General features: G+C 41.2%; 1 protein-coding gene across 11 annotated transcripts in view; it reads left to right on the forward strand.

Moving 5' to 3' along the window:
- The window catches only part of MAST4 (microtubule associated serine/threonine kinase family member 4), a 1,731,733-nt gene extending 1,709,411 nt beyond the window's left edge, over nucleotides 1-22,322 (forward strand). For all 11 annotated transcript variants that reach the window (XM_085631988.1, XM_085631996.1, XM_085632003.1 and 8 more), the window contains 4 exons: nucleotides 2,818-2,940; nucleotides 7,017-7,153; nucleotides 8,626-8,807; nucleotides 14,326-22,322. In XM_085631988.1, the coding sequence (XP_085488114.1) occupies nucleotides 2,818-2,940; nucleotides 7,017-7,153; nucleotides 8,626-8,807; nucleotides 14,326-18,089 (4,206 nt within the window). In that variant the 3' untranslated portion in view covers nucleotides 18,090-22,322. The remainder of the gene's footprint in view (nucleotides 1-2,817; nucleotides 2,941-7,016; nucleotides 7,154-8,625; nucleotides 8,808-14,325) is intronic.
- Nucleotides 22,323-22,822: the final 500 nt, after the last annotated feature.

A 22,822-nucleotide genomic window follows, 5' to 3' on the forward strand; every position in this document is an offset into this window, starting at 1 on the left:
CTGTTTATTCTCTGACTTCTGGGTGTCTTAACTAAAAGGTAACAGATTGCCAATTAGCATAAAAGTGCCTCGACATTTAAAACCAGCTATTGAAACAATCTTTGTCCGAAGCCTATGGTGGTATGCAGTCCTCCTTGCAATTTGAATGATTTTTTATGTTTACTGGCAGGCAATCTGAACAATGCTCTGATCCTGTGGTGGATGGTGGACTTCTCTTTACATTGATCATAATGTGACCCCTTGAAAGAGCATTGATCAATTAACGAGCATCCTATGTCACACAATCTCATAGGGAGAGGAGTTGGCCTAACGGCTAGGGCGGTCGACCTCGAATCTGGGGAACTGGGTTTGAGTCTCTGCAATGACGCTGAACATCCTGTGATTCTGGGCAAATCACTTAATCTCCCCATGCCTAACATAAAATTAATGTGTCCTCATGTAATGCAACTGGTGCTATGTACAGCGCTCTGACACTCGATTCGGGTCAAGTTCACGCTATAGAAAACTAAAACAAAAAAAATAATAATAATTGCTCAGTTTTCAGGATTTGGTATATAATAAAGTAAATCTCATTAAGCTACCTGCTTTCCTCACAGATTCCCGAATATGTTTAACTACATCATAGTATCCTCTCTCATTTTACCATCGGACATAGTGCTTTTACGGACCACCATTACTCTGGTAATGCAATAGGGGACTTTGGAGCTTCGCCGAAGCATGCCTTATCCTTGTGAATGTAGAGCCACTAAAGAATCTGCCTTAAGGGGCTACAGTTTATTTCCATGACCCCTTAATTTTTTCCTGTTTTTTCCTAGGATGAGAAAGCATGCTTCACTGTTGGAAAGCCTGGCAGTGCCTCACAATTTAGCTAAAAAACAAAGACTTTGTTGCTGTTATTCATTTATTGAACCTTTATTTATGGTCAGACAAAAATAGCCTTCGTCTACTGCTTCAGATTAATATAAGGTTAGCAGATGGCTTCATTAGCATGGCTATTGGCCCATCTTATTTTGTGCTCATCTGTTAATTGTCATCTGCGGCCTTTTAAGGGTATCTTTTAGTAATTTAGTGCTTTATGCCGACAATTGGCGTAAACACCCTCTCTTGTACCATACTTTATTCTTTGATTTTCTTTTAAACACAGCCATTTCAATGGGCAAAGTGGCTTATTTTAGATTTGGTGGCCTGCATAGATATCTGTTGTTAAACCCTCAAATAAAGAAGTGTTATAATGTACTAATGTTTATATTGGATACATTGTACTCATTACTCCAACCCATCTCTTCATTAGTCTTAATTTCCTCTCTTCAACTGTTTTAATTTTAGTCTGTGACAATGTGAAATGTTTTGTTAAGTGGAAGTTGAATTGTAGGCATACCTTAGAAGTATCCCTGTTGGAGTAAGTAAGCAAGCGCACACCAATAAAATGTTACCAACTCAATCAATGTCTAGACTTTGGTGATTTATAATATTTTTTAAGCTATAAGCCCTCACAGGCAGATGTGCAGAGGTGTATGATTTCTCAGTTTTACTCACACTCCTATGCAGAAGAACTGTTCATAGTTCAGGTTATGTACGCAGATGTTCACCGTGATAATCCTGCCGCTACCTGTCATAGGTCAGTTGGTGTAGAGTGATGCTCTGACAGGCAAGTGCCTTTGAAACTAGTCGACAATGGGGAGTGACTGGGGTAAGATGAGGCTGTGGGTTGCTCTCTGGCTACTCTTTGGGCTGACCGCCAAATAAACCTGCATATAATTAACCCGTTCTCAAGAGCCTTAAGTCATCAGAAGCATCCACTGTAATACTACTTTTCATTTTGAATCTACACTTAAAATTATTTCTCGATTGGAATTTGTATTTCGCCATGCAACATATCTTTAGTCAGAGTACTTCGCAGAGAAACTTGGCAGGAAACAGTATCGGAGTGTAACAAATGGTAATATGGGTTACTTGAAAATAGGTGGGATTGAGCAATACTGCCAGGTACCACATGTGTGAGTGAAAGTTGAATAGAAAAAGTGAGAGGAGGGAGGCGGGCAGCTCAACAATAATAAGTCAAATCACTTTACTCGCGATTACCACAGTCATTCTATCAGCGAGGTCATTGGTAGATCTTGGAATACATTTTGATAATCGTGGACCTGCTGACCTTGTGAATCAGCGATTCTTGAAAACAAGGCAATTCTTGATCAATGATATCTTGGCAGCACTCTAGCCAACGTGTCTGCATTTCATGTCCTTTTGCTTTCTGCCCTGGGATCCAGACGGGCCAGGTTTAGCATAAAGTGTGCTCATATGACTCCGAGTGTATAACCACGAATTTAAGTAAAGTGTTTATTCATCAAGTCATAATGAAGGCGTTTGTCTGAAGTAATTAGTGTAATGGCTCTTAAGCTCTGGTAATGGGTGGTCACACTGGATATTACAGTCCTCGGAAGACAGCTGTCAGTAGTGAATACTTATTCGGTAAGCTGATCTAACATAACCGATGTATGTAAATCAGTAAGACTGTTGGTATTGTGTAGCTTTAATTGTGCAGCATGTGGGCGACATGTAGATGTTTTTTGCCCTATAGGTCAATGCATTTCATTGTGAGTGCAGTTGAGTTACAGGTATACTTCGTATTTCCAATGCTACACAATTCCCACAGTAGGTGTTCTATGAAGCACAAAGTGTAGTCATCTGTATTCAATCTAGTGTACATGCTTACTATTTGAAGGCATAATATTCTAAATTTGGTTCACAGTTCAAAGTGTTTACATGGCAAATAATCACTTCCAATTTGCTGAAATAAACATTTCTCTCCAATTTCAGAGCGTTGAAGAAGGAGGCCCAGCGTATCAGTCAGGACTTAAGGCTGGAGATCTAATCACCCATTTGAATGGAGAACCAGTGCACGGACTTGTTCATACAGAGGTCATGGAACTGCTGCTGAAGGTACAATCTTTGGAGCAGAAATGTGGCTGTCTTAGATGTTTTTATATACTCCTAGTTATAAAATATGTATGCATCTCCCTTTGTTCTACCTTAATCCAAACACGATGTAGGACCTTTAAGCTAAATCGTCCCTATAATTAACTTTTAAATTAGGTACTTCGTGTTTACATCTATTGGTATCCTTGAGCCAGAGCCAGTTGACAATTTCAGTCCATTTGATCCACACATGCACTTCTTTTCTACTTATTGATGGTTACCTACAAGGCATCCAGAAACGTCTCCGTTCCATTTTTCACTGGATCCTGTCTGAAGATGTTATTCAGTATCTCTTTACCTCATTCATTTGCTTCGGATTTTTTCTTCAGTCAGAGGTTGCATGCTTTAGATCTCAGAAGAGGAATTGTTGTTTACAGGGACCAATAGTCGGAAAGTATTCAATATGTTTATGTTCATATTCCGATTGTTCTTGGCTTGATAACATTTTCACTACCACCAGAACACATTGAGGGCTTCTGCAGTATTGTGCATATCATGGAGCATAAAGCTACATTATTACCTTCTCACAACTGTGGCTACCGAGAGGGCCATCCAACAGGGAGCAGAAAGCTACAACCACAGCCGGACACCCAACAAGGAGGGCAGGGTGGGGCTCAGGCATGAGTAACAACCTGGTGTGGCCAGCCAGCCACCAGAGGGTGTATGAAGGTGGTTGGGATGGAGAAAGGAAAGAAGCCAGAAGTTGAAGGAGCCAATGTTGAAAGGCAGTGGAGGATAGAGGTGAAAGCAAGGAGCAAGAGCATGGTGAGGACCCAGCGTCTGGTAATTCACCGAGAGTTAGCAATATTCAGGTAATGAATTCAGCTTGAAATAGTTTTCTCTACTGAGAAACCACTTTCCATACTCCTCAGTGAGATATGAGGGCGTTATATAAAATGTTAGATCTGGGATACAGAGTTGCCACATTTGTAGAAATCGACTTGAATATTTTGAGGATGGGAATGCCCATGCTAAATCTTTGTAAATGGCAATTAAGTTACAGCTTTGTGGGTGTTTCAGCCCCTTTGCATAGCCAACTGTTTCACACTCCCATTACCCCCCTCCTTCCTAGACCTATCACTACATTTAAGACAGTGGAAAATATGCCATGAAATCAGACATTCCTTGGTGAAAAGTGGTGTGACGTGCAGGCATCCAAATCGAAACGTACTTTCTGCTTGATTTAGAACTTGTGGTAAATAGCTGCAACAGATGCTGTATCTCTGTGGACGAAGGTGCCCCAAGCATTGTGTGAATTGTCACAGGTCAACTACCCAATGGTCGTTAGGGTCCTTTAATAAAATGTCATCAGAGGGCGCATTTGTGACAATGATAAGTAATTGTTCTGACGTTCCTAAGTGTCTTTATGAGTTCCTTTAGTTGAACCGGGTCAAGGGGAACAAACCAAAGTGCAGGGCAGACTGGGCTAGCAAAGATTTTAACTCTAGGTGATAGGTAGAATTATGGAGCTTCGTTGAGTGTTGTGGGGTCAGTTCTCAGGCGAAGTGCAAAGGTGCCATCTACAAGAATAGGGTACTGAAGCAGGATATTAAACAGTTACTTGAGTGCAACAGATCCACCCACTTGATTCTCTCAGATAAAGATCAGGCCTGACATAGATGAAGTGGGATGCATGATTCTTGTATTTGCAGCCCAGTTGTTCGCTGTTGGCTCTTTTGTGTTTGCTGAAAAAGACCTAGTATGGAGTGACTGCCGCAGGTTGCCAATGGCACTATGCTGTCTTTGGCTGGGCTGCACTAGTTATTTTGGTCGAAACTCCTTTTTCTTTTACACATTTTCATAGGCAAGATTTTGCTGGACAGAGCATCCAGCTAACAAATGCTGCACAGTATTTATTGTTCCACAGCTGCAGGTGGGTCTTTCTTAATGTTCCCACTATGCTTCTGGCACTGCCATTAGAGCAAATGGTACCTGGATTCTTTCTGCTGGTCTCCCTCTGAAAGCCTTCTCGTTCGTTTTGTGAATTAATGTTGTTTTGGGGCATCAGTGGCACTTGTCATCTGTTGGAAAGTCTTTTACGTGGTATTTCCTAAGTATTTTGCTTTCTCTACCCTATTTTTGCTGAGCCCATTTTTTTAGGCATTAGTACGCTGCACACTTTACTCCTGCTAATCATTGGTAAAGTAATTCTGCTTTCCCATCTGAAAATTGGTATACCCCTATTTGGCACATTTAATTTACTTATAAGAACCTATTAAATGGTACTACTTGTACGCAGTGCCTGTGAATTGAGTGCTATAAGTGAGCTGCAGCACTGATTGTGCCACTGACTAAAGTAGCAGCGTAAAACACGTCTCAGGCCTGCCACTGCATCCTGTAGTGCAGGATTAAACTGCCATTTCGACCTGGATTCTTTTTTTTTTTTGCCAGCCCTAACTCTTTCCTTTTAATACTCATAAAGGTAGGCCCTAAAGGCTCACAGGACAGAGTGCATGGTGTTTACATATCCTGGCAGTGAAAATCCCCCCAAAGGTGTTTTTTCAGTGCAGCAAGCCTAGCTCTCTTTGAGACTCACACTGAGTTATCTTATATATGTGTATGTGTGTTTATATATATACACACATATATATATCAGTGTGAAAGGCATACAGTTTATATATACATATAATATATATTATCACTGAAAAACACAGTTAAAGGTAAGTTATGGTTCAGAGAACATAATACCTAAAAAGTGCTGAAATTAGGCACTTATGTGCATACACCAACTCGCAGCCCTACCACGTTTTCTCTGTGGACAGTTTATTTTGTTTGTGCTATCGGCTCTAATGAATATATGGGGGGCATGAGTTGGCGGTGGGCATCGTGAGATTCACACCATAACTGGCAAACTGCAAGGCTTTTTCAGTTTTGTGTTTGCTAAACAATCATGTTTTTTATATTGTGTACCACATTCACCTGATATGTCCTCATTCTTCACTTTGGCAAGGCCCTGGGTCCTCCCACCTCAGCTGGATTCTGTGGTAGGTGGTCACAAAGCATGCCTGACCATTCACTGGGCCTATTTCACCAGGCTCCAAATTGTATGCAGATTCATCAAGCTGTGCCAATTCAGAAAACCAAAAGTAGGCGAAATATTCTAAATCCCGGTCAGTTTTTGTGCATATTTCTCAACGTGTGCCAAAGGTATTAGTAAACTCCCCACTGGCTCTTCAGATATTTGATAGAGATTCAACAGACACTTCCAAAGTTATAAACAAATACAAATGTTATTATTCCCCCATATCTTGCCCCGTATAATTAATTTTCCTAAAACTTGATATGCCAGTAGAAAATGTATCCTTTCAAGTGTCTGCTAAATTATGTATAAATTTATTACACACTGCTAAACGTATTAGCAAATGAACACTTGTTTTCTCCCTTTTTAACCAGACCCAATGAGTCTGCATACCCTCTAAAAAATAAATACTAAAAGATGGCTAAAAATACTAATTCTTTTTGCCAAATTTTGTGCAGATCCATCAAACATTGCCTAAGTTATTAGCAAATATTGTCCCCCCCCCTTCTAACTTGCCCCTTCATTGCGCCTTCGCATAACCTGAATGCCTGTACGGGGTTCAACCTGTTAACAGTCAATGATATTTGATTCGTATTCAACAAATAGTGCCAAAGTTATTAGAAAATGAACGTTTTATTGACCTTCCTTTAACTTTGCCCCTAGCCCCCGCACTTTTCCCACAGCGACTGATTCACACATTTGACATACCGATAAAAAAATGAATCATGACAAATTAATTAGCAAATCAAAACTTTTTTGCCAGTCCCTTTTTAACTCACTCCACATTGATATGCACACATTTCAAAATACCAAGAGTAACCAATACTTTAGGTGACTGTAAAATGGTATGCACATTGTTCAAAAAGTGCAATGTTTATGGACTGATGTAAGTAGCATTGTGAAATAACCAACATTCGTGCAGAGGTCTCTGGGCAGCAACATCAAGGTAAATTTGTATTGTGAAATGTGAGAATTTACAATAACCCCCTTATGAAATTAATTATAGCCATTTTGTCTGCAGTGTGGAAACAAGGTCTCCATCAACACTACCCCTTTTGAGAACACTTCAATCAAGACCGGCCCAGCACGGAGGAATAACTATCGTAGCCGAATGGTGAGGCGCAGTAAGAAGACCAAAAAGAAGGAGAGTCTTGAGAGGTTGGTTACCTACAGATTGGTGACTTCTATGCTACCTGAAAACTAACACCGTTCTTCACATTAATGTAAATTGATATTACTGGGTTAAAACAGGCATTCATTGTCTAACTTGTAATCCATGGGATGGACCATACAATGTATCCTGCTTCAATTCAAACAGATTTGTTTCAATTTTTAAATGGAAACATTTTGAGGGCTATGTAGTCTGTTCTTCTGTTTACACTCGATGCTGTGTTAAATTTAAAAACAATTATATATGCATGCACTTCTTGTACGTAGACAGGGCCAGCTTTAGGGCGCTGACCTGAATGGGTGGGGGGGGAGGTCACTGACCACAGGGGGGCGGGGGGGTGCTGTGTTTAGAAATAACCTACAATTTAAAAGCACCTGCTGCAGAGTTCCTTGTGCGTCCAGCTTTCAGACAGCAATACAAATATCGAGGTAACTCTTGTGATTAACGTACCTGCTAGAGAGAGATCGGAGTTTTGTTTAGTGGCAGCGTTGACTCGCCATAATGTAGCGCAGATGGTTAATATACCTGCTGCAAAGAACAGATCTGTATTTAAAGTGGATAGCTGAGTGGATTAGTAAAGCCAGCCTTTATCAGCACCTTAAAACAAATGAAATGTATGTGAGAGATGGGGTATGGAGAGATGAGGTGCACTTTAGCTGGGTGGTAGTGAGGGAATCTGAGAAGTTCATGGGAGGATGGGGGTGCCAAAAGAGATTGTCGCACCATCGCCACCAGCACTAAAGCCGGCCCTGCATGTAGGTTTCCACCCCTTCTGCAGGGTAATTATGCACCAGCGCTGCTACTCATTGGATAGCAGCCTGTGTACAGAGTTTCAGTCGTGGTCTCTCTTGTCATTGGTGGCAGTGAGGCACTTTTTGGCTCTGGAGATCCCCCTGAGTCAAGCACCGCTCATTGTCTGAACGTTGTGTCCATAACTGCAGTCTCCACTCCTGGGTGTTGTGCTGCACGCCCATTGCACCGAGAGATCAAGCGACTTCCACCAGCAGTTTCGTTATTGTGGCGTGCACCAGTCCACTCAGTTATTTATTTGAACCATGGTCATTTGAAATCTAGTGTACTTTATCTTCAACTACAGCATTTCAAAGCAGGTGATATTCATATCGATTAATTTGAGCAAACTAAATCGGAGTGTTGCAGAAGAAAACTCGCACTACTGTTTGAACTCTCACTTTGTTTCACATTATGTGTGGTTAAAATAAATTGCAACTGTAGTTACACAAAAAAAGATAATGCATATGTAAATGTGCATATTAGATGTGTAGGTAGATGAATAGTAAATTTGCCATTAGTATTGTCTCACTGTAATAAACACTGACCTGTATATATTGTTCATGCTGAAGGTAAATAAAAGGGGAATACCGTTTGGCGTTTCAAGGACAGGACGATGATCTATAGCGTAACAAGTTTGACCTGGAATGTCTGCTCTCTTTCCTGCTAGGAGGCGATCCTTTTTCAAAAAGCTTGCCAAGCAGCCATCTCCCCTCCTTCACACCAGTCGCAGTTTTTCTTGCTTGAATCGATCCCTGTCTTCTGGAGAGAGCCTTCCTGCGTCCCCCACCCACAGTCTGTCTCCCAGGTCTCCGACTCCGAGCTACCGCTCCATCCCTGATTTCCCGTCTGGTGAGTTCAACTGATGTCATAAGTGGTTTGTCTTTTCTCCTTTGCCTTTCATCATCATTATATGTATGTGATCCTGCGTTCATTCAAGGTTACACATCCTGGAAACAGCAAATTGCTCACTCTTCGATTCAAAGAGAAAAAATATTTACTTCTCCTTGTTCCCTCATTACATGCATCTGCTGTTTATGGCCCAGATGTATGAAGCCATTTAGCATTTCTTAATGGGCCGAGTCGCTATTTCGACCCGTTAAGAAATGCTAAATGGCCTTTTCCAGATGTACAAAGGGTCAAAACCGGTCGCAATTTGTGATTTTTAGCAGGTACAAATCTCAAATTGCGACATCGATTTAGAATCGCAAATAGGGATTTGCAATTTGCACTTCCTGAAGCGCATGCACGTAGCATTTTCTAAATGCGAATTGGGCATTTAGGCAATGCTATTACCATCGACTTGAAGTCGATGGTAACCATGTGCAAAATAAAAAAAGATGCATTTAAAAATGCATTTTTTAATGTGACATGAAGCGCCCATATGGCCTAGGGCATATGTGCACTTACATGTGCACTAGGAAATTTAAGGGTGCCTCCAGGGGAGCCTTAAGCCCAGAGGAACCCTTGGATTTGCATTTCTTACAATTTCCTCAGTGCAAACCATTTCCTATTTTGCCGATAGGTCAGAATGCAATGGTATGTCCTATTTGCAATTCCCTAATAGCGAATCCTATATTGTAGGAATAGCTATTAAGGAATCGCAAATTTAGTACATGTCCTTTTACTTTTCTTAAATAGCGCTTGCTACATAGTCACTATTTAGCAACGCATCTCATCCTCTCCAGAGTAAAAGTCTAAATGAACTTTTTATTTTGCTTTAGGATCACAACAGGTCATCTTGGTTCATCCAAAATGCAATTTTGTGTTATTGTCAGTGCAGTGTCGTTGCCCAAAGTTCTGCTCAGAAGCCTGTTGCTGGTGCTATTAGATGTCGGTGTACTGAATAAAGTGGTTGTGTATAGAGGCTACTGCCAGTCTGGTATCCAACTCAAGCTCATTTAATCCACTACTAGATGCTTTCTGCCCCTTTATGTCACTCTTGCAGGTTCCTACCTTTTACCTTTGTTGTTGATTTTTCTGCGTTTCTCTTCTTCCTTTTTTTCCTACTTGTGTGCTTTCCCCTCTCTTGCTCTCGGTAAAAGTCCGGTGAGGATAAATAAGTGCTGGCCATCAAAAATGAGTGCCGATGAGCACTACTGGCAACCAACAGCTCAAATTAAGCACTGGTTCTTATACTGTTTGAAATGGGGTTCTCTTGTTGGCAGTGGTTTGCACCAGGTCAAACACATACCCTTTCTTGTACAGGGAAGGTTTAACTTATTTATTGTTGATACTGTTGAAAGTCACCTCTGAGATGTTGATGCTCCTATTATCAATGGATAGTTTTATGATTGATCTAGACAAACCAGGAGGTATCTGAGGCTTCATGTAACTGCCTTTGTAGTTTGATAATAACAAGTTAATCTGTAGATTCCTTCTGGTATTTTGGGTAAAGGAACATGTGATCAATGCGCCATTACTGTAATCAAATAAATCATGTACAAAACAAAAATATATAATTTATCATCATAGTTATGGGAAGACAAGGTTCCGTGCACATGGACATGGGTAGCATCTTCAAAACTATCTCTACAAGGCCAGAAAGGTGCTCTACATTTCAGGAGCAGACGCACACACAAACAGAATGCCAGAAACAAACTCAATAATTGTTCAAAAGGCATCCTCTTCATGTAATAAAACTTTGCTATGCACAAATCAATGTGATTTCATATATTGTTAATGTTAATACAGTAATATGCTTTAAATATTTAAAAATATATTGTAGAATGATGTAAAGAAAAGAAAAGGGATGCATGAAAGGCGGCTAACAATAAGGAAAGTTTGGGAGACACTGACGTGGCATGTAGGTACATTGAGTATTATCAGAAAAGATATAAGGGGGAAGACTTGTAAGTGTATTTAAGCGCTATACAGTGAAAACGAATTGGGGAGAAAATGTGCTTTAAAAAATATAAGTAACAACCTTGCTTTAAAAAAGACCCACATGGTGTCTGTGGTGACTTAAAAACAGATTTAAGGAATGTTTAATCATAAGTGGATGGATCAGGCAGGAAGAAAAATAGATTAACTCACTAGGTAATAGTGAACGAATGAGGTCAGAGTTTTTTATGCATAAAAATTACAAGGGAACTGTTTCTTTGATTGTTTACGTCTTGAAATATACTTTGACCTTTGTAATCATTCAAATGACTTTAGAAATGCTGCTCTTTCTGATGAATACTTCTAACTGCAGATTCCGCGCCTGTTGAATATTCCTCGGCATCAGAGTGGATCCAGAAACTTTAAAGCACTCCTGTGTGCTAGTCGATAGCAGCGTGTATGTAGCTCCATGCCATCCTCGTTCCACTCCATAAGTGATAAGTGGAGCTGCATATTAGCCCGACACATCTCTGATGGGTGCCCCTCTCCATTTTTCAACTCTTGTATACAATAGATCTTACATGAACGCATACCAGCTCTTCATTACACAGGAGCAAAAAACATTTCATTAATGTCGTGCCAAAGTTCATTCTATGGAGCACATGAAATGGGAATTTCAAGTATGTTATGTACGGAGGCCAAAGCCAGCACTCCTCACCGTCTAATATTTCACCCATAACGTGATAGGGGCATCTTATATTAAAGACAAGCCTCCTTTCTAGCATAAATCCACATTGGTGTCTATATATCTGGTCCAGGATCACTGTACTGCAGTCTCTTACCTTATGCTCTAGTACATTTAGTTGAAGTTCAACACCAATACATGGTAGTTCTTATAATCCAGTAGATTTTTGTCAAGGGTAAGGACAAAGATACGGAGTCCAGATGAGGGACCAGGTATGGACCAGCACCATCCTCGCCTCTTGTAAGGACTCTGACAATACAACATTGGCTTCAGATTCCTCCAGTGCTAATAGTAGCTTTCATCAAGTCTACCTTGTTACACTGAATACGACTTGGCTGGAAGGTCATTGCCTCCAGGTGACTTTTCTGTTGAGTCCCTAAATGGCACCAATCAATTTCTCTTTCTTTGGTACAAAGGACCACATCAATATTATCAAGGCTGGGAGTATAGTACCTTCGGTCAGTCTAAGAATATATTATTGTGTTTGTGGGGTGGAGACGAGGGTTCACGTCTTGTAAATAGGCCGTGAGCTTTTTTTGTCCTGTCACTCTCCATGGGGAGAAGCTGCCTGTGATTTGTAGAATTTCTTTACTGCTCCCATCAACAGCGTGTTTTGCTTTTCATTTTTGTTTTATAAACAACTTTGTTTTTGTGACAAAGAAACATATACCATCGTAAATACTGTACATAAATCACAGCATAAAGCCGGCAGCATCAGACTCGCAAGGACACAGTCCAGAACAGTTTCCAACAAAGAACCAAGCCCAAAATTATTCCACCATTTTCTCCAGATTTTTGGGCGTTTTTTGGGCATCCCCTGGCTTTATAGACCAGTTTTTCTTGTAGTGTACACCAGTCTGCACCTGTGCGCCATTGAGACAGCAAGAGCGGAGTGGGAGATTTCCACCTGCTGGCTATGTCTTGTTTGGTTGATTTTCATTTGGGACAGTTGTTCTTGGAGAAGGTTGCCATTCAGTAGGTCCCTTTCCTTCCTTTCCAGCCAAACGTTGTCCCAATTGCATCATATTATAGGAGCATTTTCAAATGAGTCTTGGAGTGGGACCCAGCAGAGATTATTTGGTGTAAATCAAGTAGAGATAAGGGAAGGCCTCATAATTAGGCTCCCCAACGTTGTGCACTCTTGTATTATCATGCAAGAACAATGTAAGAAAGGAATCCACTTCAACTAAAGATATCAGTCTCCAAGACATATCAGCAGAAAGTGTTTTTAAGTGCCGAACCCACTTCCACATGAAACAATGCAAACGGAGACAATTTCATACTAGAGAGGAGTACGCTCAATGATTTCACCTTAATTACCTGAGCATTCCTCGGGTGGCAGAGAGGAGCCATCCCAAGCTTTGACTACATGCATCCAAAGAAAAGCAACTTTAAAAGTAAAGACTGTTAAATGGGCAGAAAAGTTACGGCATCCAATATACACTTTGAAGACGACGTAGTTAACGTCCCTTCCTACTCTTTGCTTCCTTGCTACCAGGTTAAGGAAACTAATGAACCCTTTCCATTACAGCTTAGACCTTCATAGATTCAGTTGTCCAAATATTATTACACTAGCTTTGTAAAAGTTAAAGAACACTTTTTTGGGAATTGCATTAATCATTCACTGAAGACTGACTAAGATTTGCGTGAAGAAAACCATGCAATGGTTAGCAATGGCAAGACCCTGATACCAATCTCCGAGGATATGAGCTGGCCAAACTAATTTGAAAAATGGATTCCAAGATTTCCATTAGAAATGAAATCAGACATTGAGTTCATCTTTTTTTTATTTTATTAGTATTCATATTGCACACTCTATGGAACTAACTATATGAACACTGCAGAGGTCACCGGGTCGGCTAATAAAACAGCCACTTCTTGAAAGCTTTGATTATGAACTAGTAAGTGATTCTATAGTTTAGGTTCCACAAACAAGGACCTCACTTTTGGACCCACTCTCAGATCTTTGACCTTATCCCTCTGCAGCTTCTAGCAGTCTACAGTCTCTCGCCTTCTTCCTTTGACCCTTTTGTCCCTACTCCACTGATATTCTCTTCCTAACCATCAAGCTATTCCCTCTCCACTTACTTATTCACCACCCATCCAGCCCTGCCTCATTCGGTTTCCCTGTGCATGCCCAGCACTTTCATATAAAGTGCTTGCTTGTGCAGCACTCTCTTGAGTTATCGCCAGGTTTTCATTGTAAATAACATATAGAGTTCTGTCTGGATGTGATTGAAGAGTATTTACTACAATCCATTCAGAGCGTCACAACAGTGTATCTAACGTTGCACAACTGAGATAGCCTATTGAGTGTATGTGTAGGGACAAATCACAAAAACACTGCATGCCACATGATATGACAATATACATAAATGACTCGGAAATTCTATTAAAGCTATATTTTTTTACAACTTGAAGTGCCATGCTGATGTAACCTTAAAATGTACGTGCTTCCATTTTTACTAATATCCTAACCTCAAACGTTCTTCATGATTTGTAGGACAGTTGAATAATATTTAATAAGTGACTAAGGTTTTTGCTCATGTTGACTTGTTTGCTGCTTGTCCTAAGAAATTCTTGTTGTAGAAATAGTCAAACTAGCAATCTCAAAAATCATAGCAGCATTCTGTATGGTGTTAAAAACATTATTTTCCTTTTATATTTTCATTTCAAAACCTTTAACACTGACGGATTAAAAAGTATATCATATACGCAAAAGTAAATATAAACAGTGTAGCAATATTGTAAATTAAGAATTGTTGTTCTTACTGTGACACATTTTTTGTTTTCTTTCTTTAGGTACCAATTCGTCTCAGAGTAGTTCTCCAAGCTCAAGTGCACCAAATTCTCCAGCTGGCTCAGGTCACATAAGACCAAGTACACTCCATGGTTTGGGTCCAAAGCTTGGTGGGCCAAGGTATAGATCAGGAAGACGTAAATCTGCAGGCAGCATTCCTCTCTCTCCACTAGCACGAACCCCATCTCCAACACCCCAGCCACCGTCTCCTCAACGATCACCATCACCTTTACTGGGCCACACAGTGGGAAATTCTAAGTTGGGTCAATCATTTCCCTCTAAGATGCACTCCCCTCCAACTATTGCAAGACATATTGTAAGGCCGAAGAGTGCTGAGCCGCCAAGATCCCCGCTGTTGAAGAGAGTGCAATCAGAAGAAAAGCTCGCACCCTCTTATAGTTGTGAAAAGAAACACCTGTGCTCACGTAAACACAGCCTTGAAGTGACTCAAGAGGAAGTTCAAAGGGAAGCATCTCAAAGGGACGTAGCACTCCAGAGCCTGGAAGAAAATTCAAGTGATGCGCCCTCACTCACTAGAGCGAGGCCTGTGGAGCAAGGCTGTCTGAAACGCCCTGTTTCAAGAAAACTTGGGAGGCAGGAATCAGTCGAGGAATTGGACAGGGAGAAACTAATGGCCAAAATCGTTATGAGAAAGCAGGATCGTGCTGAAAAACAAGAGATCCTGCAGAAACAGAATACTGCACATGAATCGAGTAGTGAACCTCGAAATACTGCACTGGAAACACTGGAGGAGGGAGATAACAAAAAGGTGCTCAAACCGGCTGAACGATCAAATCTCGGCAGCAAAATAACTGTCCCACAAGAAATTCATTCGGCAACAAGCATAGTGAAAGATACCCTCGGCAAAAATGCAGATATGAGATCAAATGGTGCTAAAATTACATTAGCTACAGAGATGACATGCCCAGGAAACCCTACAAATGAAACTGTTCTCTCCATATGCGAGTCTGAAAGCATTTGTACAGCAAATGCAGGCAATGACATGCCTCCTAATTTAGCAGTTAAATCATTAAATGTCAAGGGAGTTATTGCAGATAAAGTCACATCAACAAAAGAGACTGTCGAGTTTGAGAAGTTGGATAGTAGAGTTTCGAATGTAGATTATCTTCGAAAGAAGTCTTTTGAGGAAAAAGATGACAGCTTTTGTCTAGTGCTAAAATCTAGAATTTCGGGAACAGCTCATGAATTCCTTCCAAGTACAAAACCTAGCTGTTTACAGCAAGATTCAGGCACCTTGCTGGATAGCAGAAAGTTTATAAATGGTGCCTCACCAGCTCAAATGAATTCAGTTTCCTTTGCTTCTCTGAAGTCATTGAATAGCAGACAGGAAGGTGGTGTTGAAAAATCATCTGTCGTTTCCACAGAGTCTTCAGTCAGGAAAAGTCCATCAGAGTATAAATTAGAAGGAAGGTCGGTCTCATCTTTGAAGCCCATAGAGGGTACACTGGACATAGCCCTTCTCTCTGGACCAAAGGTTTCAAAATCAGATCTTCCTTTCCATGCATCATCCGAGACGCAGAGCACCAGCAGACTCGCTGCAGCTTCCACTGCCGCCAGACAGAGTAATGCTGTAAAACAGGAGCCACCGAATGAAAAAAGCGCAAAAACATCTCACATTCAGGATATTGCTTCCCAGCAGTCCCTCAGCAGTTGTCAAAACGTTCTTAAGCCAATCATTAAAAAAACACCTGAGCATAAAACAAATAGTGGAACGAGATCATTAGTAAAAGAGCTGCTCTGTGGCTCTGAATCTACTTCACAAACGGAAACTCCAACAAAAGAGCGCACTCGCCGAGCAGCACTAAATACAGTCCAGTTTAATCCCTCACTAAGTACTCAAACCTTGATTAAGCCTTCGGCAGAGCAAGTAAGTGTCTCTGATGTTGAAGCGAGCACGGGAATCCAGAATCTGAGAGAGCAGACTGACATGTACCCAGTGGAACAGAAACCTGCTAAATTTGTCAGTGAGAAACCGTATTTTTCACAAGAATCCGATACGAGTAAGACTACAATGCATGATAAAAGCAAAGACTCCGCAAACATCTCCACTGTTCCCAGAACTGCCTCTGATATTGTTGTCCAGTCTCAGATGTGTGCAGTTGAAAACCCTCAAGTAAATGATTCAGCGAAGAATATCTTCAGAGGGACACCTAAGTCGTTGGTCCAAGAGGCTGCCTTTGTGGTACCTGTTAAAGAAAAAAATGGAAACTTGACAGTAGTTATTAACACAAAAGCATTACTTCCAGAAACATCAGGGCCATCATCCATTGACTGCCAGAGCTTTTCCAAGGGATTAACTGAATGTACACTCCAGAAAGTGGATTGCAGAATTAGGGCAACAGAGAATGGCGAGCAGTGTCTCACTAGACAGTCTACTAGCCCACGAGTACAGTCTACTGCAATGGGTAATGTCCTCCTTGAAAACAAACAGACCTGTATCCCTTCGGAACCAGAAATCACAAATAAAAAATGTTTTCTGAATGCTCACCATGTCAATCATGGTCCACACAGACTCGTAGCTGCACAGGTAGACGTCAACAATGAGAAACCCAAACATGTAACTGCTATTGACTCCCTAACATCCGGACAGCCTCGCAATGAAGACAATTCACAGAAAGGTGGTGGTAATACCTCAGATGTGCAGTTTACCATTAGGACATCCCATAGTACCAGTAACAATGGGGAACCCATCCGCTCCAATATCCAAGAATCTTCCCCTTCCATTTCACATTCTCTTAAAAAGGCTAACGTGGAGGCTTTTGAGACTGACATGTCTCTGGGTAGAGATTGTGAGATAGAACCTACGACACAAAACAAACGGAGCACTTCTGAAACAACATGCACATTACTGTATAGATGTCACACATTTTCGAATACTGAGGCTCTTAAATCTTCAGAAAAGCAAGTAATTTCAGACTTCACAACGCCTCTTCATCAAAACCAGTCCTTTAAGAGTGAAAACAGAAGTACCTCCCCAAAACACTTAAAAGCAACCACAGGTAAACACTGCCCATCTGCCTCCTCAGCTGTAGACAAAGGGCCACCCGGTGGTGAGACTTCTACCACAGACAAAAGGTTCCAAAGTAAAAGAAGCACGGAAGCACTTTATATTCAGAATGAGGCAAGCTCTGCCGTAACAAGCTATAAAGACATGGTTAAAGAAGCTGATAAATTCTCCTTGGCTAACAAGCATGCTCCAGATGTAAAAGCAAAGCAGCCAACAGCTCAGAAGCAGGTAACATTAAAGCGTTCACCGCCTGTCGCTGGTCAGGGGATCACTCACACCACTCATCCCTCACAGAAGCAAGTCTGTGGCCAGTATGCGTTTCTTGAATCTAGACCGGCAGCTCTTGTTTCTTCTATGGACAGTCCTATATCGTCCACCAAGGGTAAAGCGGGACCCGGGGACCATCTTGCACTTACTTGCACAGAACTCAAAAAACTCAAAACCAGCAGAAACGAATCCCCAAGGTCATTTTGCAATACTGCTCTTACAGCCGAGTCTCCGCTTCTTGGTATGAGCCTTGGGGTCCCAGGGGAGCCCCCATCTCTTTCTAACACCACCCCAGGTGAGATCAAGGGAAAGGGGCAGCATTCCAACACAAGAAAACCGAATGTAGCTAAAGACTTACCCAAGTCAGCAGTGGTACATGAACGCCAGAGTGCACTTTCTCCTGAAAAAGACCTACGGCAGAGGCGGGGAAAGGACTCCTCTCGACATAGTCCTCAAAAGAAATCATCGTAACCAGTCATCGTCAGAGACTGTATTTGGACTCCGTTCTAAAACCAGCACTGTGTAGTATTTTCACAAAGAAAAGCATTTATGCCAGCAAACTCAGTTGGGTGGGCATAACAATGTAATCTTTTTTTAGGATGACTTCCCAATTGAAACTTATAAGCTGTTACCTACCGTACTGCAGTGATGCGCACAAAACAGAATGTAACTAGGTGTTTTCTGAGCTGGGCTGTTTGTGCCCACCTAATTGTATCCTGGAATTTCTATTGTACATGTCATGGTTAGCCTCGGTGTTCTGGTTTCTGTAAGGACATGTAGAATAGCTTCCCTTTAAGCACTGTCCCAGGGTACATGGGTGCAGATGACACTGCTGCCATTCTGTACACTGCAGTATCTACACACAATTATTAATACAGCTTCGTTGGATGGCATTTGTGGGGCAAAGTTCTTTCTAAAAAAACAGTCATGTATTTGATATTGAATGTAGAGTGTGCACTTTGCTGCTGACATGCATTGTTCACTGTAATTTTGTTATATATTTTTTTCTACAGATTAATGCTTTATCATTTGTTCGGTAATGTAATGCAGCACAAAAGCCTAAAAAAGTGCAATGTTATTTGGTGGTGAGTGGAATAAAACTATAGGTATGGTTGATAGATAAAAGGTAAAGCAGAACCGAGAACAAAGGAAGCTATAGATATTACTTCTGAGTTTCCATTGGTTTATTGTGCAAAATATAGCAATGCAGCTAGATATCTTGTTTGCATAAGAGGGCTAGCACCGAGCTGCATCTTTCTTTTGCCCCTGTCAGTTAAACACCGGAAGAAAAGCCGCCAACATCACACTTTCTTGGAACAGTTCTGCAGTGAGTTGTGCTCCTCAGTGGCTTGTCTTGTGAACAGGCCTGGTCATCATGCATTCTTTTTGCAAAGCGTTTGGTCAGTAGTTGTACACACTGTCTAGAGGAGCATGCCCCTAGATGTTTACTTGTTTGTCATGTATTTACCCCTGTTAGGTGTAGTTCGGCCTTAACCCTTTTTAATATCTGTGGTTGTGTATCAGTGTTGTCCTGGAACCTGACCTGTTTGGGGGCAGTGTTGAATGAATGGAGTTGTTTAGCAGTAGAGTTAAGGTGCAAGAGGATTTCATGAACATTCTCCTAACATCCCCCACAGACTCTACTGGGATTCCGACTCGAAACCCCACGAATTTTCATGTATTGCCCTCTTTGATTTGAAGTGTAACGTTGTGCCATAAAATCCAAGAAGCAAAAAGTGCCATACATTATTTTGGTGAACAGATTGTAAGTATTGCATTCATAGTATGCACTAGTGTATATTTTGTTTTCCCTAGAGACTCATTTGTGGGTAAAGGTGGGGCGTGGGAAATGGATCGTCCATTTCATGCGATTTATGTGTCCTGTCAGAACGTATGAGGATTTTAATATTTAGCCGGGGCCTTATGTTATAGAAAAAGCTTGCTGTTTTTAGCAGGTAATTCTGGATTTCACGTTCTTGAAATGCATTAAGTAGCTCCATACATTTCATGCCACAACTCTTTCTTTGTATGCAAAAAAAGTAATAATGTAAGAAGAATAAAAAAATAGGTTTTTTGTACATTAAGGGGCCCTTGGAGCTATTTGGTGCTTGAATGTGACTGTCCTTTTTACTTTTTTGCTAAGCCTTATTTCAATTTTGTATATTGTGAAACTCAATTTTCTGTCTGATCTCTCTTCGTGCTGAGGTGCTCAGTGTGCTGAAATACATACAATTGTGTGTGGACAAAGAATGCTGTGATATAATGGAAGATGACATGAATTTGCAAGACTAAAAGGTGACACCAAACCCTAATCAGTGGCAGAACCAATGGGAAGAATTGCAATCAACGATGTACTGTCAGGCCGTAGCGGGCACCGGGTGTTTCCCCCGTGGGCTGCCAGGTTTGGGGCCGGTTATGGGCCCCTGGGGGCCATTTTTGTTACTGGGGGCCAGCAATATCGGCCCCCTGTAACAAAATCGGCCGAAACCGGCCATGGCAAACAGCTCGGTCAACCCCCACCTCCCCCCCAGGGGGACGGGCCGAGAAGTTTGCCGTGGCCGGTTTCGATTCCCAGTCTGGCCCTGTGTACTGGTACAAAAGCAAGGCAGGGGGTATGGTGTAACATCATTACTAAGGAAGACACATGAAGTGGCACAACTGCCAGGGATGAAATACCCACTGACATTTCTGCCAGGGACATGTGGCCAGGTTATAAGCCTCTATCTAAAAAAAATAAAATTACATTAAAAATAAAACCATTTTACAGTGAATATGGTTTGCCACTGTTTGCAGTTATTTTTTCTGTTTCTCCCTCATTTGTGCTGCTGTGTGCTATGCACAACTACATTACGTTTTGAAACGTTTGAGGCACACTATTTTAACGAGGGAAATTACTTCAAGTAATGCAATACTTTTATAGCAGTAATGATTGTCAATCCTCACAGTCTCCCTTCTATCAGAACAACTGCTATATTTATGTAGTCTGACGTTCAGAATTTGTGCTTGATTAATTGAGTCGTGTGGGCTCGCAAAATACACTATTGGAAACAGATTGTCTGTTGTATGTCGATAATTGTAACCCATAACATCCCACTTTATCAACAGTTACATAGCACTCAGGTCTGACTGAAACATTCCACCCATGCTTCCCTGGCAGTTGCACTATTCCCCTAAGTAATTGCCTTATTATTCTGGCTCGGCTAAGCGGGCTTGGTGTAGTTCCTTTAGACTTCCCTGCTGTCATGAGTGTAGGATCATATCAATAAGCATCTTGCCCTGCTATTCCCTTTCAAGGTTACTTGCTTTGACCATTATGTGTAGGAAATATTCAGCTTGGAGAAAATACACGTTAAGCACTCCACCACAACTGTTTCGGCTCTTGGTGCTCGAGGCCGCATCTTATTGTTCCAGTTAAGTTCACCGCAGAGGACCATAGACAGTCCTTGGCTTTGATATGATGAGGCTGCCTTGGTTGTAATACCATGTAGAATGATTTAGATTGGGCGTTACCCTCATGCACTGTAGGAATGGGATAGCCTAATGGATTGGCGAAGAGAATCCAGCCTACAGCTGTGAAATAATATACAACCGTGCCAATCTTTTATGAGCTACCAAAATGAAACAGGATAAGGCGGGGGAAAACACTTTCTGATTGTCTACTGAAGATTCAAAGCGTGTGTTGTATCTTCTCATTAACCAAAAGGCTCTGTCACTGATTCTACAGCGAACATGTGCCGCTGTTAGTGGACACAGAGAAGAGGATTTGAAATAGAGGATCAGGACGCCTAAAACAGGCCCTGACTTTGGTGGTAAATCAATGGGTTGTGATCTAGAGAACATTCATCAATTTCATGGGCGGCATGCATCTCATTTTCACTGTGATTGACATCAGTATAGAGATGCTTTATAAATTGCAGCTTAACTCACCTTCCAGTTGTTATCCACTGTTTATCAACACCATGCAGACCAGATGTTTATTTTGATTTAAGTGTTAAATGAATCTATATCCGCGATTGCTGAGAGCACAGAAAATTCTATAATGGATGTTTTCAGACGTTGCTGTCAACATATTGCCATTTGTAAACCCCAAAGATATAAAGGTTATACAGTGTCTGTCCCGCATCAAAAACCTTATGATCACAATTGTGTGCGTGATTGTTGTTTGTTATAACCAAATACAAATGGACCAATGCACTTGGATAGCATGTCATTACGATCAGAGCTATTTTATAGTTTACAGCCTCTTTGCATTTTGAACTCTCCGATTGTTCATTTAAAGCACATCTAAACCCATTTGTTTACAAATGTATCTTTTCTGTATATTTTGTATAGCACATTTTCACTTTTGCCAAATCGATTTTGCATTTTGGAAGTCTAAAAGCGACTAGCCTGTGTTCTTGTATTAGGAGTCTGTCGGTGTTTCCCATCCTTGTTAGCTGTTCCATGGAGATGCCATTGTATACTACCTGGTCCCCCCTCATGTGATTGTATACATGTGCGCCTTTGTAGTACTTCCTGCTGTAGAAATCCCCGCTTCAGACAGAAGCAGCGTGCATTAGGATCTGTGAAATACCGTGTTTGCACTGCAGGCTTTTTTTCCTAACAGAAACTCCCTCATGGATGTCCTAATTGTTGTATATTGAACAAATATTTATACTTATGCAGCTGCATAACACTGAAATAAAAGTTCAGCATGAAAGCATACATCATTTTGGTGTTTATTTGCAGTGAATGTGACAACGCTCTCAGCAGAATATCTGGAGGTAGATACCAATATAGAAAAGTGAGCAAGAGATGTGCTGAGTGCAAGCATTAAAGAGTGATGGCAAGGGCCACTTTGTGTGCTAGTGGCTGAATCCGTGCACTGTTGGGTTTGTTTTAATGGTGTGTTTAAACCTTTTTGTCCGCTAGTGACCTTCCAGCAGCACAAATAAGGAAAAACGTCATCTGTGGGCTGCGTTCACGAAAGATCAACTGGAAAGTCTAAAGTTTGCACTTCTAGTCTTGTTTATGATTTCCAGTGGAATTCACAATGAATTCCAGGAATGTTCTTGAGAAACTGGAAACTGTTGTTAATTTCACTTGATGAGAGTTTAGCACATGCAAGTGTATCAGGTCTACTTTTTGGCATGAGGAAATGACATGCAAAGGTGCAGTTGGGCTTTTATACTATTTTCACATGCTTACTTATGAACTCGTTTGTG

This window comes from Triturus cristatus, chromosome 2_1 (genome assembly GCF_964204655.1).
Source record: "Triturus cristatus chromosome 2_1, aTriCri1.1, whole genome shotgun sequence".
NCBI lineage: Eukaryota > Metazoa > Chordata > Amphibia > Caudata > Salamandridae > Triturus > Triturus cristatus.